The sequence below is a fragment of the Cydia strobilella genome, chromosome 5 (genome assembly GCF_947568885.1).
Source record: "Cydia strobilella chromosome 5, ilCydStro3.1, whole genome shotgun sequence".
Taxonomy (NCBI): Eukaryota; Metazoa; Arthropoda; class Insecta; order Lepidoptera; family Tortricidae; genus Cydia; species Cydia strobilella.
Window position 1 is genome coordinate 3,852,918 of NC_086045.1, and position 16,980 is coordinate 3,869,897.

At 41.5% G+C, this 16,980-nt stretch overlaps 1 protein-coding gene across 1 annotated transcript in view; it reads left to right on the plus strand.

Annotated features, from left to right (window-relative positions):
- Positions 1-16,980, plus strand: part of LOC134741324 (WD repeat-containing protein 19) — a 46,202-nt gene that overhangs the window by 9,161 nt on the left and 20,061 nt on the right. The window contains exons 10-20 of the mRNA XM_063674074.1: positions 211-304; positions 1,496-1,598; positions 2,039-2,239; positions 2,578-2,789; positions 3,209-3,296; positions 7,620-7,817; positions 8,019-8,564; positions 9,747-9,890; positions 14,042-14,224; positions 14,417-14,525; positions 14,684-14,833. Coding sequence (XP_063530144.1) covers positions 211-304; positions 1,496-1,598; positions 2,039-2,239; positions 2,578-2,789; positions 3,209-3,296; positions 7,620-7,817; positions 8,019-8,564; positions 9,747-9,890; positions 14,042-14,224; positions 14,417-14,525; positions 14,684-14,833 — 2,028 coding nt within the window. The remainder of the gene's footprint in view (positions 1-210; positions 305-1,495; positions 1,599-2,038; positions 2,240-2,577; positions 2,790-3,208; positions 3,297-7,619; positions 7,818-8,018; positions 8,565-9,746; positions 9,891-14,041; positions 14,225-14,416; positions 14,526-14,683; positions 14,834-16,980) is intronic.

A 16,980-nucleotide genomic window follows, 5' to 3' on the forward strand; every position in this document is an offset into this window, starting at 1 on the left:
ACATCCCATAATATTTCATCAAAATAAAAAGAAATCTGATGAAATACCAATGCGTTGGTATGCGTAACAATGACGCTATCATGACTGTCTAAAGCAATATTTCAGCTTGTTATCAGATTAAGACCGAAATCATAGATTGAACTTAAACTTTTGCCTGGTAGTGTAAGTAGACCTATAAATTCATTATTATTATTATTTTTCTGTTAACAGCAAGGTCACATTGAATATTTCGGCCTAGAGGAATGGCGAAACTCCGTTCGCTACAAACATACTTGTGGGATACGCAACGTCTACTGTGATATCGGTTTGTTGTCTTTTTATTAGCTATCCTATTTTATTTTAAAACATACTTGCAGTCCAGTATTTAAGAAAAACTGCCGAGTAATCCTAAAAGGGTTCCGTTGTTTCCTTTTGTGGTACGGAAGTCTGTAGAGTCAGGCGTGTGTCACTCCGCGTCGCGCGGCCGTCACCAGATCTGGTGTCGCATACAAATATGTCTACAACAAGTAAACACTGCATCGCAGCTGGTTGCGGGAACAATGACAAAAATGCTGACTACACATAAGTATACAGTGTGGAAAAATATTATGGGCCTTGGAGAGAAACCTCAAGTTAGCTCATTTTACTTGAATGAAACATTCTTTAATTTTTAAAAAGTAACTAAACTGCATTCAAAGTTTTTTTTATTCGCTTGTTTCGCCCGGGAATTGACTAAAAATTCCAAAACATAAACACTTGTCATTTTATTCTACTAGTCGATACAGTTAATGTTAATGATAATATTTCTCCAAGAAACATTAGGTCTTACACTCTTCTGTCGTACAAAATATCCATAAAATCGAATATTTAGTACTCAAGAATATTTTTAGACAAAAAAAAATAGTTTTGTTTCTTTAAAAAAATAAAAGAATGTTTCCTTTAATTAAAATGAGCTAACTTAAGGTTTTAAGGCACTTTCTCTCCAGAGCCCATTCATTTTTTCCACTCTGTATAACATGTCCAATCGGCAGCGTTTAAGCCCGTTTGCTATACCTAAACAGGGGTATTGTTATACAGTGAGCCTTCTGTACGTAGTACTATTATTTGTTCTGTGGTAGAGTTAACAATTATTCCATTATTCCAATCACCTTCTGGGGCCTATTTCACTACACTGACACTGACAATTTCCTGTACATTTTCGGGTCGATAAGTAACGATGGTACCTAGCGTCAATATTCACTTGTTGGACCAGCATTTTACGACGAATCGTTACCGTGGAAACCGGGGCCTGAAGTGAGCAATTGACAGTTTTGATTTTGATTGAACCCCATTTTTTTTTAATACTACGTCGGTGGCAAACAAGCATACGGCCCGCCTGATGTTAAGCAGTCTCCGTAGCCTATGTACGCCTGCAACTCCAGTGGAGTTACATGCGCGTTGCCGACCCTAACACTCCTCTCCCTCGAGCTCTGGCAACCTTACTCACCGGCAGGAACACAACACTATAACATTTCAGGCGGCACCCGCGCCTGCATAGTGGACGAGCGGCGCCGCGTGCTGGTGTACTGCCCCGCGTCCGGAGACATGTGTGCCGTGCCCAACATCACCGGACCAATCAAGTAATGTCGATTTACAACAATTCCATGTTAAACATATAATAATTGCATCAATAAATTGCGCTGATAATTAACTTCAAATCATTTATATATTTAGATGTTGACGGGCCGGATCCGGGCCGCGAAATACGCCAAGCTTCAGTATGAAAAAAAATAGTTACCTAATTTGATGATATTCATTGTTCAGACGACCGGTCTGGCCTAGTGAGTAGTGACCCTGCCTGTGAAGCCGAAGGTCCTGGGTTCGAATCCCGGTAAGGGCATTTATTTGTGTGATGAGCACAGATATTTGTTCCTGAGTCACGGGTGTTTTCTTTGTGTTTAATTATTTATATATTATACATATCGTTGTCTGAGTACCCATAACACAAGCCTCCTTGGGCTTACCTCGGGACTTAGTCAATCTGTGTAAGAATGTCCTATTTATTTATTTATTGTTCCAGGGGCGTAATCTGGGACATCTGCCTCTCCGAGCGCAACGTGTTCGCCGTGCACACGCCGGGTGCCGTCCACACGTGCTACCTGAGCGCGCACGGCACGGCGGGCCCGCACGCCGCGCTCGTCCACACCACCGCCGTGCCGCCCGACACGGCGCCGCTCCTACTGTTCTCCGGCGACGTCTACTGCTACGGCCCGCAGGGAGCGTGAGTCCACACTGGGGACTTTTATTATATTCTCTGGCTTTGTATATTCTTCTTGTATGACTTTTTCAACGCGCGTTAAAAAAGCGCTTATATCTGCCCGCACGCTAAATTCAATTTAAAAACCAAGGCTTAAAGTTGAAAATCCAACAACGCTTGATCAAAAACGCTACCGCCATCGTGTGAATAAATACACGTTTCCATTTGTGTCAGTCAAACGCTTTTTTAACGCGCGTTAAAAACGCTCGTGAGAATGAGGCCTTAGAGTAACATGTTCTGTAATAGATTTGATGCAATTTACGTGTATATTCATTCATTTACAAATAACACTCACTTTTCAGCGTGCTGAAAATCCCCCTTGACTCACATAACACGAGCGGGCTGGCCGACCCGGACCCGGAGAAACGCCTCGCGAACCAACGGAAACATATCGAGAAACTTCTACTGCTGAGACGGTTCAACGAAGCTTGGCTGTTTTGCGACGCTGTCGACGAAGAAGGCCTGTGGAGAAAGCTCGGAGAAGCGGCCATAGCTGAGCTTAATGCGGAGTTCGGTGAGGACCTTGTGTACATAGAATTAAGGTTGATATTAGCTGCTTAATGTCTCGACAACCAACGGAAACGTATCGAGAAACTTCTACTACTGAGACGGTTCAACGAAGCTTGGCTGTTCTGTGACGTTGTCGACGATAAGGGCCTGTGGAGAAAGCTAGAAGAAGTGGCCATAGCTAAGCTTAATGCGGAGTTCATTGAGCACCTTGTGTAGATAGATTTAAGGTTGATATTAACTGCTTAATGTCTCGCGAACCAACAGAAACATATCAATTCTAAGATTTGTCCACGACATATACATCGAGCTGTAGGTTATAATCTGGTATTCCTTTATTTCTTTGCCATAAGTACCATACCTACTTTAAAAAAAACATGAGTGTGATATATTCTTCGTACTGTTAAGTTTAATCTTTATTTTCAGCAATTCGTGTGTACACGCGGTTGAGTGACGTCGCTATGGTGTGGGCATTGGAGGACGCGTTGCATATAGAAGATCTCTCCATTTTGTGGTAAGGTCTTACAGATTTTTGCCTACATTAGCAGTTTATGTTTACATACACCATACAGTAACGCTCAATTCACATCGCTTGAAAAATATAAAAAAAATATTTTGGTATAATTACACTGTTACTATCAAATTTTGAAGATTTTTCTAAAGGTCTTTGACTTTGATTTGAAGAAAATCTCATCGGTCGTAAAATTATCGTTTGGACTTAAAGAAATTTAAACAGACTTCAATTTCATACAAGGAGGAGGTTCTGTATTCGGTTATGGCTATGCTTTTTAGGGTTCCGTACCCAAAGGGTTAAAAACGGGACCCTAGTACTAAGACTCCGCTGTCCGTCAGTCTGTCTGTCACCAGGCTGTATCTCACGAACCGTGAGAGCTAGACAGTTGAAATTTTCACAGATGATGTATTTCTGTTGCCGCTATAACAACAAATACTAAAAAGTACGGAACCCTCGGTGCGCGAGTCCGACTCGCACTTGGCCGGTTTTTTTTATGTATGTTCACGGTGTTCACCGATTACTCCGAGACCCGTGGTCCGATTTGAAAAATATTTCTTTGTTCGAAAGAAGGTACTTCCAAGGTGGTCACACATTAATCTGGTGCTGTTCTGATGATGGGATCCATGAGGAATTGAGGGAACTCTTCAATTTTTAAAGGCACATGTGTGGTGATTTCGGTGTTACCTAGTAACTCAAGCATTTCCTCACGAAAACCATCAATTTGATGTAGTCCAACTGTACCTTCAAACATATCAGTCTGTAACGCATATACTTGAAAAAGGATAATATTTTATTTTATCCTTTTTGAAGTCGGTTTTCTTTTTTTGTAAAAAGTTTATTAGTTCCATCGGTTTGCCGCTGTCACTGTCACATTTCGCAAGAAAGAGTGGGAAAGATCATGCGCGCCAAGTGTCAATTTTGATCGAATTTTGTCGATTTTTATTTATTTTAATAACGTTACCTTACAATATCGAAATTCGAAAGCTATGAAATTACTATTTAAGTTAAGATTGTTTTTTCTTCTTTTTTTGTTTATAGTATCACATCTATACATATTATAAAGCGGAAGAGGGTCGAAAGTCTGTACATGGAAGATATTCGAAAAAAAATTGTCTGGGGATACTTAGAATCGATAACAGAACACGTTCCAACAATTTTTAGAATTTTTGTCTGTCTGTCTGTTTATCTGTTTATATGTTTGTCTGTTTATTTGACCGCGCATCAAATGAAAACGGCTGAACGAATTTTAATGCAAACTTTATTAATCTGTCGAAAAAAACCACGGCCAGGTTATAGGCTATAAAAATTTGAGAAATTTTACCCCTCAGGGGGTTAAAAAACCGGCCAAGTGCGAGTCGGACTCGCGCACGAAGGGTTCCGTACCATTACGGAAAAAACAGCAAAAAAATCACGTTTGTTGTATGGGAGCCCCATTTAAATATTTATATTATTCTGTTTTTAGTATTTGTTGTTATAGCGGCAACAGAAATACATCATCTGTGAAAATTTCAACTGTCTAGCTATCACGGTTCATGAGATACAGCCTGGTGACAGACAGACAGACAGACGGACAGCGGAGTCTTAGTAATAGGGTCCCGTTTTTACCCTTTGGGTACGGAACCCTAAAAAGGGATGAAAGTTTGTATGGGGTTCAAGATTTATTTTAAGCTAGGAATTTGAAACTTCGTAAAAAGATATATTATCGAAATACAAGAAAACTAATTTCAGCGTTTTTGAAAATTCATCCCCTAAGGAGGTGAAAAAGAGGTTGAAAGTTTGTTTCGAGTGCGTTACTTGAAACTTTGTATATGGGCATATTATTATAATACAGGAAAAGTGATTTCAGCGTTATCAAGAATTCGTCCCCTAACGGGGTTAAAAGGGGGTTGAAAGTTTGAATCCATTACAAATGCTTTGAAACTTCTTAGAAAGGTATAATAGACGATTACAAAAAAAGTAATTTCGACTTTTTTTAAATTTAACGTCTCAGAGGGTTGAAAAGGGGATGAAAGTTTGTCTTGGGGTGCAAATTTTATTTTAAGCTTGGAACTTGAAACTTTGCAAAAAGGTATTATATTAAAAAGCAAGAAAATTACTTTCAACGTTTTAAAAAATTCATCCCATTCATTGGTGAAAAAGGGGTTAAAAACTTTATCTTGATAACTATATCATTTAAGCTACTAGACCAAGTTAGATATCGTTTTTGTATAAATCGGGTATGCCGAATTCATTTATGATATCAAAATGACACCATTCCGGAGTGAAAACACAAAAAATATGAAAAAAATAATACTTTTCTTTAATTCCTCTTCACGCTTAAACCGCTGAACCAATTTAGTTTAAATTTGGTATAGAAATCGTTTGAGTCCTAGGGAAGAGCATAGGAAAGTTTTAATCTCAAACATCATCCCTTAAGGGTGTGAAAAGGGAGGTGGAAATTCGTATGGGATTCAATAACCGCTGATTCGATTCAGATAAAATTTGGTATAGAGTCCCATAAAAGAACATAGGGTAGTTTTTATCCAAAAAAAAATACTTTAACACTGAAAAGGAAGGTGTAATATTGTAGGGGGAATCAATAACCGCCTGAACTGATTTACATGAAATCTACGTATACGTCTTTTGATTTAGTTGAAAATGATGCTTAACTACCCTAATCTTAAACATCCCCACCCCCCTACATCAAAAATCTGGGTAGCTCCACTTCTTTAATATATCTTAGGAACAGCAAGATTAATTCTGCCAAATACCTAATCGTATATCGCATCCATATTCATACGTATCGCATCCTTTAAGCACTAAGACGAAAGTGGAGGACCCGCGCGAAATCACCTTTTCGTACAACTGTTAGTCCTCATTTTCCTCTCTTGATATTAACATTATTCAAAATATTTTGACACAATTAGTTGTGTATCAACCACAGCTATGTCCCGTGTACGTTTGTGTTTTTGGAATTTTTAATTACTTATTATAAAAGTTAGAAGCATTAAAAAATTTGCCTGAAATCAGTTTTTCGCTTCTAATTTTTACAATAATCAAAAAATCTAAAAAAGTCAAACGTAGAAAACGTAGCATTTAGCTATGGTAAATATACTTCAAATTATATATACTAAAAATATTTTCATAATGATAGAGGAAAATGGAGACTGCGTTTGTATGGAGAAGCGGCCGTGCCCTTTCCTCTTAATAATGGCCACGAAGGTGGGTACTTTAAAAAAAAAAAAAAAAAACTTCATTCATCATCGAGTCATTGTCAAACGATTTGGGACTAATACGCGTTACCATGCCTTCCCGAAAAAAATCGAAGTTTTCGAGAAAGTCTCGCAACGCATTGAGGCTACAAGGGGCACGGTCTAAGGAGTCTGAAAAAAGACCACGGTGAGAGACTCAGTGGCGCTCTAGCCAAGCAGGTCGCTTCGCTTTCGGCTGAAACGGCAAGCCAGCGCGAGTCTCGATTGTGATCCCAAAGACATCGTACACAATACATATGTAGGCGCAAATTCTGACGGAGTGTGGCGCCGGAGAAGCCGTGTTCATCCCGCGCATCCCCCTCATCCCGAGCAACTTCCCGTTCCGCTTCAAGCGCCTACAGGTTCCCGTGAGCGTCTGCTTCGTCATGACCATCAACAAGTCGTAGGGGCAGACGCTGCGCGCCGCCGGCGTTATGCTTAGACTGATTTGACTGGAGGAACGATTTGGATGATATTTGCCATGGACATGATTTGGATAGGTACGGTCAAGGACGTAAAAATACAAAAATGGTACTGTATCGTTCGATATACACCTACTACTCTATGTCGTTTAAATCACGTCAAAAATTTGAAAAAAAGGGCAAAAAAATATTGACTTTGGAGTGTAGTTTTATTTAGTGGTACCTTATTGTAAAATATTTTATCTGGACTACAGTCCTCTAGCGTATCCATCTGTCAACTTTACTTCAAGTTCCGCCTCCAGGGGAGAGGGAGATAAATTTGGGGTGAATTAGCCGCTTACTGACACAGACCGAATTCCACACAGGCGAAGCCGCTGGCACAGCTAGTAATAAATAACCGAGTAAAGTTAGATTAAAAGTCCGAGTTAGAGGTTACTTTGGGAATTAATTGTATCGAGCAAAGTTCACACTTTGCTATAGCTTCCGATACACGAATTATGACTAATTCGTGTATCGGAAGCTATGTGATTAAAGATAATATAGTCAAGAACTACATATATTTTTTCCACGTCTACGAATATCAACGCCTCTTAGAAAAACATGATCATAGAAGGAGATTTTTCGCCTTCTAGCTCAGGGAACCGCCTTATAAGTCTGTTTTACTGGTTCAGCGGCGTGTTGTCAGCGTCCCTTAACCTCGGCTCGGCGGCGGCGCGCTGGCTAGAAGGCGCCCCCAGCGGAGCTCTGCCGGCGCTGGAGCTGCACTGCGCGCGCGGGGACTGGGGCTCCGCGCACACGCTCGCGCTGCAGGCCTGCCCCGAGGCGGCGCCGCTTGTCGCGCTGCATCGCGCGAGACACACCGAGCTGCTGTGAGTGCCACAAGTAAAGTAAGCTGCTGAGATCATTTACCCCCCTACAAACAAGTTTCTTTGAAGGTTCACGTTTCACGATGACGCGTCGCACACAGTAGGCGAAGCGTTCAAAGGGTTAAATATACTAGTTACAATATTATGATATTATTTGTTACAACATTGTGATATTATTTGTTATAACTAATGTAACCCCAACAGAGCTGACTACCACGAGGCCCTATCCTTCTACGAACAAAGCATTATGCCCGACGACAGCACCGCCAAAGTCAAAGATCACAACGAAAAATGCGAGGCCGGCATCGCGCGCATGTCCATCCGCTGCGGCGACGTCATACGAGGCGTCACCACCGCCATGAAATATGCGCACGATATAGAGTTACTTAAAGACTGTGCCCAGTTACTAGAAGACGAGAAACAGTACAGCCATGCCGCGGCCCTTTACGATCATGCTGGAAACACTGAGAAAGCGGCGTCCTTGTATATAAAACTTAAGTCTTGGCTCAAAGTCGAAGCGTTACTCCCGAAAATCAATTCACCAAGCATTCACATACAATACGCTAAAGCTAAAGAGGCCGAAGGCAGATACCATGATGCGTTGAAGTCGTATCTTAAGGCTGGTGATTATGAGGCGGCTATAAGGCTCAATTTGGAAAAGCTGGATGATGTAGACGAGGCTGTGAATCTGGTTCAGGAAACTAAGTCGGTGCAGGGGGCGAAGATGGTGGCGAATTATTTCCAGAACAGGTATGTGCCAATTGTTTTATCATGTAAATCAGACATGTTTTTGTAAGAACATAATATTAGTCAACATATTATGGTTTTTAAGTACATATAGTAGTCACTCAATACGTTTTTGATGAAAAACAAAGAAAATATGCAGTAACGAGGTGTCCATAGAACTCCATTCCCATCGGCTGTTCTACTTGAAGTTTCCTCCACAAAAATAAAGTAAGCCAAATTAGTTTCTTTCCGGTTTCATATAACGCCCCGCTACTGAATACTTATTGTGAATAGAAAAAAAAATGCAAAACTTGATGTTTCATAATATTATGATCTATTGCAGTTTTTTTTATAATAGTAATCCAGAGTTGAGAGAAAAGAATAGACAATAGTGATAGGTAAGATGATGTTAGGTAAGGTGTATTCGGGAAATTCCGAACACTGCGAAAAGTCTAGTTGTTTCGAAAATCGCTCATATTTTTATTATATTAAAGTCCAGGGTCGGAATTAGCTCCATGCATGAATTTATTTTTATTTTTGGATTCATAATTTATATCGTTGGAACACCGGAAATGATAAAAATACTTTTGTAAACCTTAACATTATTTTATTAAAAAATATTTAAAATGTTGAAAATTTTTGAGCGGTTGAAACGCTCATAATTTTTGGCGCGAATTCGACAGAGCGTGATGACGTCACACGTTGGGCGGCCCAACTGACGTTTGCTACTAATGACACTAATCTGTCGAACGCGTGACGTCACGTGGCGTTTCGAGCGTTTCGCTCACTAGCTTTTCGCGAGCAAATTTTTGTACTTTTTATTTATAATTTTAAGTAATTAAATGGTAATTTAAAAACGGAAATGCATTTGTAACATGATATAACGATAACAAACATCCGAATAAAACATATTTCGTTCAAATATAAACTTCATGCATGAGGCTAATTACCTGATTATCTGAAGCATTTGGAATCCCGAATACATGTTACTATACAAAAATTTTACATGACGTGTGACGCGATTATAATTTTAATAAATACAAACAATTAATTATAATCACATATCTATAACACAATTACAAATAAGTAATTATGTTATACTATACTACCTATAAGTATATACAACAATGATATTTCAAATTTTATGTAAACTTTGACATGTAACCTAATGTTATTAATATTTTTTTATTTTCATTTTGTCCACAGTGATGATCCATCATCAGCGATCAAGTTTCTAGTGATGTCGCTATGTTACGACGAGGCTTTCCAATTAGCTAGAAAGAATGGAAAACTGCATCTGTACGGGGAAATCTTGATACAGACGTCGCAGGCGAGGCCCGAGGATTTCAGGTAGCAAAATATGTATATTGTATTGTATTCAAGCAACATGGCTCATAAAAGCTTTGGAACATAAAAAAATAAATTAAAATTAAAATACAAACTTAAAAATTAAAATATGCATTTATAAAATATTAACTAACTTACAGGAAAAATGACAAAAATAAAATAATTAAAAAAATTAAGCAATAAATAAACTATGATAAATATCAAATTTCAAATAAACTAAATTCAAATTCAAATGTGTCCCTCATAAATTAATTAATACCTAAACTTATTAGTTCACCCATTTTAGTATAAGTATATGAAGATGGTAAATTGTAAAAGTTGTAGAACCAATTTGTTGTTTTAGAAGTGGAACCTATTTAAAAATTCAGAAAATATTTGCAATTTTTTGTTGCTTCAAAAAAAACTTTTTTATCATTAAATTCAGAAACATCTTATTTTGACTAGAAATCTCATGTGAAACGCAGACAGCCAGATAATAAAATAATGTGTTTACAACGGTCACTTACTCAAAATCTCCTTGGTATCGGATCGAGCGAAATTCGACCTAAAGTAACCCGTTATAAATGTAATTTCATATTATAACGCACGATGGGTTGCATTTCGTATAGTCAACTGACTTTTCGACTTTCAAGTTGCAGTAATTAAAATCAACCAATAGTGTGGGATATCTTGGATACGTCTTTTAAAACGAATAAGGGTCTCCAAACACCATTTTTTAATTAAGTTTATATTTTCGGAAATAATCGCTCCGAAAGAAAAAAAAGTTAAATGTAGAGCGCAGTGAATTAATACAATATATTAATGAATCTCTAAAACCTGTGACACAAACAAATATAATAGTTGCCTGTCCAACATATAAACTTGGAAAACCAATATACAATAGCAAGATAGAACAATTTAATACAATGTTATTGAACGATGTACAACTTCACGAGAGACATTACTCCTATGACACAAACTTGAACTTGTCATTTGATATGTTTTTACAATCAGGACAGCTAAGTAAACGTGGCATAGCAAATATAATTCATCATCTAGGCAACTTTATTAGCTGGCAAGCAAAAACAGAAGAACATACCAGGACAAGACAACATAAAAAAGTTACTCAAAGAAAAATCTACGACTACTTCTCAGCAAAAACATCGTCGAATACGTTTTTTCGATCTTAAGAAGTATGCACCAAAATATAGCTAGCATCCTCTCAAAGAAAAATGTTTTAGAGGTAGCTTTAAATGAATTGACTGAAAAGGATAAAAATCCACACGTTTTATGTTTCACAGAGACTTTCATTCAAAGAGGAAACGAGAGCAACTGTAAAGTACAAAACTTTCAACTTGCTGCATCTTATTCTCGTGTAGGTGAAAAAAGAGGTGGTGTATGTATTATGCTTAGGCAAGGTATTGTGTACAATGAGCTGGATTGTGTAAAGGAGCTCGCAGTAGAAAAACTTTTTGAATGCTGTGGTATAATGATTCCCAAGTATGATCTTGTAGTCGTTTGTCTTTACAGAACACCAAATTCGCCACCGAACTATTTCATTAATAAATTAGATATTCTGTTACATAAACTGCCATAGCCGGTGACTTTAACAACAACACACTAGTATTAAATAAAACCAGCAGAGATTTAATAGATATTGCAAATAATTATAACTTAAAACTACACATTAATAAACCCACTAGAGACAAAACTTGCATTGACCATATTTTAAGTAACATACAAAATGCATCAGCAGACGTGTTGCCTCTTGGTCTCTCTGACCATGATACCGCTCAGATGCTAAGCATTAATACAAATTGTGAATTATTTGACAACACACACTACTATAAGCTGAAACAGGACTACTGCCCAGATAATATCAAAAAGTTTCAAGAATGCTTATCTAAACTCTCCTTTTCGGAAGTATATACGGAAGCAGATTTCAATAGAGCATTCAATAAATTTCATGAAATATTTTTACTTTATTATAATCTTTGTTTTCCGTTTCAACGCCTAAAAGTCACGTGTGGACTTCTTAAGAAACCAATGTGGATAACAAATGGTATCAAAATAAGTTGTAAAACTAAAAGTTCACTTAGATACCAATACTACAAAGAGGGAAAAACTGAACAAAGGAAAAGTGAATATTGTGTATGTGTAACACAAAACTACTTAAGAAATGTATAAATAAGGCGCAAAAAATCAGTAACAGTAAGTTCATAGCTAATAGTAAAAATAAATGTAAACCCTCATGGGATATAATAAAAAAAGAAACAGAAAACAAAAATATTCAACAGTATATAGAAAAAATATGTCTAAACGATAAAGAAATTATAGAACATCAAGAAATAGCATCATGTTTTAATAACTATTTTATTGGATTATCGAACGCTAAAGACAAGAAACTAGATAACCAAAGGAATAGAGAGTCTCCTAATATTTAAAATTATAATTATAATAGCATGTTTTTAATTCCATATCCAGAAAGAGAAATAATGAGTGTCATTACTTCATTAAATAATTCGCATTATTTGCAAAAAAATTTGAAAAGTGCATGCATAAAAGATTAAGTAGCTTCTTAAATAAATTTGAGATAATAAAACTAGAGCAAAATGGCTTTCAAAAACATAAATCCACGATACTAGCTGGTTTCAACTTAATTCACCACATCGTTAAATGCATAGGCGAAAAGCAACATACTACAGCTATTTTTCTAGATATGTCAATAGCTTTTGACTTTGTAGATCATTCGTTACTTTTAGACAAACTAGAAAATTATGGTATAAGAGGTCTTGCACTAAACTGGTTAAAAACCTACTTAGAAAATCGTAAACAATGTGTAGAAATTTGTAGAAACCGGCTCGGCTTCAGATCGGAGCTAAATTGTAACGACTGGTGTACCGCAAGGTAGTGTGCTTGAGCCTTTATTATTTATTGCTTATATAAATGAATTACCGGATATAATTCCATATAAATCTGTTATGTTTGCTGATGACGTATCCTTTATTGTTACATCAAAAAAGAATGAAAATATCGAAGAACATGAATGTAAAGTCAATGAGACATTGAGAAATGTTATAAAATGGCTGGAATCACATAATTTGCAAATTAATATTAGTAAAACCAATTACATACAATTTAACACCAAACTTGGCGAAAATGTTAAGATCAATATACATTACGAAAATGAGACAATTCAAGAAATGGAAAGTGTAAGTTTTTTAGGGATAGTTTTAGATAAACATTTGGATTTGCAAGCACAAATAGGAAAGATCCGTTCTAAACTAAATAGATTTGTTTATGTACTACGTAAGTTAAGACGCTCATCAGGTTTACATACAGCATTAGCCGCGTATCATGGATATATTAGTTCAGTGTTAAGATATGGGCTCATTTCGTGGGGAAATTGCACAGACTTTAATATTCCATTCGTAGCACAGAAAAAATGTATACGTGCTATTTGTAATATAGCCCCCTACAAGACATGCAAACCATCTTTCAAAAAACTTAGGATTTTACCGCTACCATGCTTATACATTTTGGAAATCTGCATGTTTGTAAAGAGGCATATGTATTTATTTACAACAGCTGAAAGCGCCTCTACTAGAAATCAACGGGATCCTGGAAGGCTGGTTCATGACTGTGTTCCCAGGACAGCATTATACACTAATCACTGTTTTGTTATGTGCATGAAACTTTTTAACAAACTACCTAAAACTATAAGAGAACTACCTGTACATAGATTTAGAAATAAACTGATGAAGCTATTGACTGATAAAAGCTATTACAGTGTAAAAGATTTCCTTTGTCAAGATATACAGCCAGATTTGTAGTAGTTTCTAGTTTTAAGATTTTTGCATGCTAGTACAACCTGTATAGTACAAATAGCAGAATAAGCAACCAATTGTCACTTACCACCTAAGACACTATTGTACCTACTTATTCTTTGCAAATAAATACTTACTTACTTACTTACTTAGTAAAAAGACGTACTTACAGAGCGCTGCGAAGGTATTCCCTTATTACACGATATTATTGCGTATTGTACACGATAGTTATTAATAGTCCCCGTTTGGCCTATGTTCCGTCTGATAGAATGGTAACTACGATACCCTACACTGAGCATGACCCGAAATGCTCTTGGCCGATTTTTAATTAAATAAAAACCAATCCAGGTCATTGGCGCTGCACTTCGAAGGCGAGAAAAACCACCTACTAGCCGGCAAGTACTTTTTCCACGCCGGTGAATACAGCAAGGCCATGTCCCACCTACTCAAGACTGGCGTGGAGGAGGATGAGGCCATCAGCGTCGCTATTGATGCAGCCGCGGCCTCTGATGATGAGAGGCTCACTAGAAGGTTAGTTAGAACCACCAGAAAGTTCTGACTCACTAGAAATTAGTCAGATTATTAGGAGAACCACTTACTAGTTTTCGCCGATATGTAACAATCAGAATTTAGGCTCCAGCATTCCTAGCTTTCGGAAAATAGAAGAGAGATTTTTAGTATTTGTGCATGTGTTGGCCCTTATTTATATAATTATTTGGACAGGCTGATAGAATACCTGCTGGGCGAAACGGATGGCACACCACGGGAGCCTAAACATCTGTTCCGGCTCTACATGGCAAAGCGGCAGTTCGCGGAGGCGGCCAAGACTGCCGTAAGTTACGCTACTTTACCTTTCTGTAAAGGGTGTGTGATAAATCAGCGGTTGTTCTTTGATAGGTTTGAATTTGCTGATGTTATATATTTGTCGGGGTTTTTTTTCCTTTTTTTTACTGGAGATATGCCAAGTTGAGCCCTTTTGTTTGGTGACAGGTGATAATAGCGGGCGCCGAGTGCCGCAGCGGCAACTACCGCGCGGCGCGCGACGTGCTGCGCGCCATGTGCGTGTCGCTGCGCGCGCGCGGCCTGGCCGTGCCGAGGGACATGCGCCACGCCGCCGCCACGCTGCACGCCTACATACTGGTACATACCTATATCTAGACTACGCCATGTGCGTGTCGCTGCGCGCGCGCGGCCTGGCCGTGCCGAGGGACATGCGCCACGCCGCCGCCACGCTGCACGCCTACATACTGGTACATACCTATATCTAGACTACGCCATGTGCGTGTCGCTGCGCGCGCGCGGCCTGGCCGTGCCGAGGGACATGCGCCACGCCGCCGCCACGCTGCACGCCTACATACTGGTACATACCTATATCTAGACTACGCCATGTGCGTGTCGCTGCGCGCGCGCGGCCTGGCCGTGCCGAGGGACATGCGCCACGCCGCCGCCACGCTGCACGCCTACATACTGGTACATACCTATATCTAGACTACGCCATGTGCGTGTCGCTGCGCGCGCGCGGCCTGGCCGTGCCGAGGGACATGCGCCACGCCGCCGCCACGCTGCACGCCTACATACTGGTACATACCTATATCTAGACTACGCCATGTGCGTGTCGCTGCGCGCGCGCGGCCTGGCCGTGCCGAGGGACATGCGCCACGCCGCCGCCACGCTGCACGCCTACATACTGGTACATACCTATATCTAGACTACGCCATGTGCGTGTCGCTGCGCGCGCGCGGCCTGGCCGTGCCGAGGGACATGCGCCACGCCGCCGCCACGCTGCACGCCTACATACTGGTACATACCTATATCTAGACTACGCCATGTGCGTGTCGCTGCGCGCGCGCGGCCTGGCCGTGCCGAGGGACATGCGCCACGCCGCCGCCACGCTGCACGCCTACATACTGGTACATACCTATATCTAGACTACGCCATGTGCGTGTCGCTGCGCGCGCGCGGCCTGGCCGTGCCGAGGGACATGCGCCACGCCGCCGCCACGCTGCACGCCTACATACTGGTACATACCTATATCTAGACTACGCCATGTGCGTGTCGCTGCGCGCGCGCGGCCTGGCCGTGCCGAGGGACATGCGCCACGCCGCCGCCACGCTGCACGCCTACATACTGGTACATACCTATATCTAGACTACGCCATGTGCGTGTCGCTGCGCGCGCGCGGCCTGGCCGTGCCGAGGGACATGCGCCACGCCGCCGCCACGCTGCACGCCTACATACTGGTACATACCTATATCTAGACTACGCCATGTGCGTGTCGCTGCGCGCGCGCGGCCTGGCCGTGCCGAGGGACATGCGCCACGCCGCCGCCACGCTGCACGCCTACATACTGGTACATACCTATATCTAGACTACGCCATGTGCGTGTCGCTGCGCGCGCGCGGCCTGGCCGTGCCGAGGGACATGCGCCACGCCGCCGCCACGCTGCACGCCTACATACTGGTACATACCTATATCTAGACTACGCCATGTGCGTGTCGCTGCGCGCGCGCGGCCTGGCCGTGCCGAGGGACATGCGCCACGCCGCCGCCACGCTGCACGCCTACATACTGGTACATACCTATATCTAGACTACGCCATGTGCGTGTCGCTGCGCGCGCGCGGCCTGGCCGTGCCGAGGGACATGCGCCACGCCGCCGCCACGCTGCACGCCTACATACTGGTACATACCTATATCTAGACTACGCCATGTGCGTGTCGCTGCGCGCGCGCGGCCTGGCCGTGCCGAGGGACATGCGCCACGCCGCCGCCACGCTGCACGCCTACATACTGGTACATACCTATATCTAGACTACGCCATGTGCGTGTCGCTGCGCGCGCGCGGCCTGGCCGTGCCGAGGGACATGCGCCACGCCGCCGCCACGCTGCACGCCTACATACTGGTACATACCTATATCTAGACTACGCCATGTGCGTGTCGCTGCGCGCGCGCGGCCTGGCCGTGCCGAGGGACATGCGCCACGCCGCCGCCACGCTGCACGCCTACATACTGGTACATACCTATATCTAGACTACGCCATGTGCGTGTCGCTGCGCGCGCGCGGCCTGGCCGTGCCGAGGGACATGCGCCACGCCGCCGCCACGCTGCACGCCTACATACTGGTACATACCTATATCTAGACTACGCCATGTGCGTGTCGCTGCGCGCGCGCGGCCTGGCCGTGCCGAGGGACATGCGCCACGCCGCCGCCACGCTGCACGCCTACATACTGGTACATACCTATATCTAGACTACGCCATGTGCGTGTCGCTGCGCGCGCGCGGCCTGG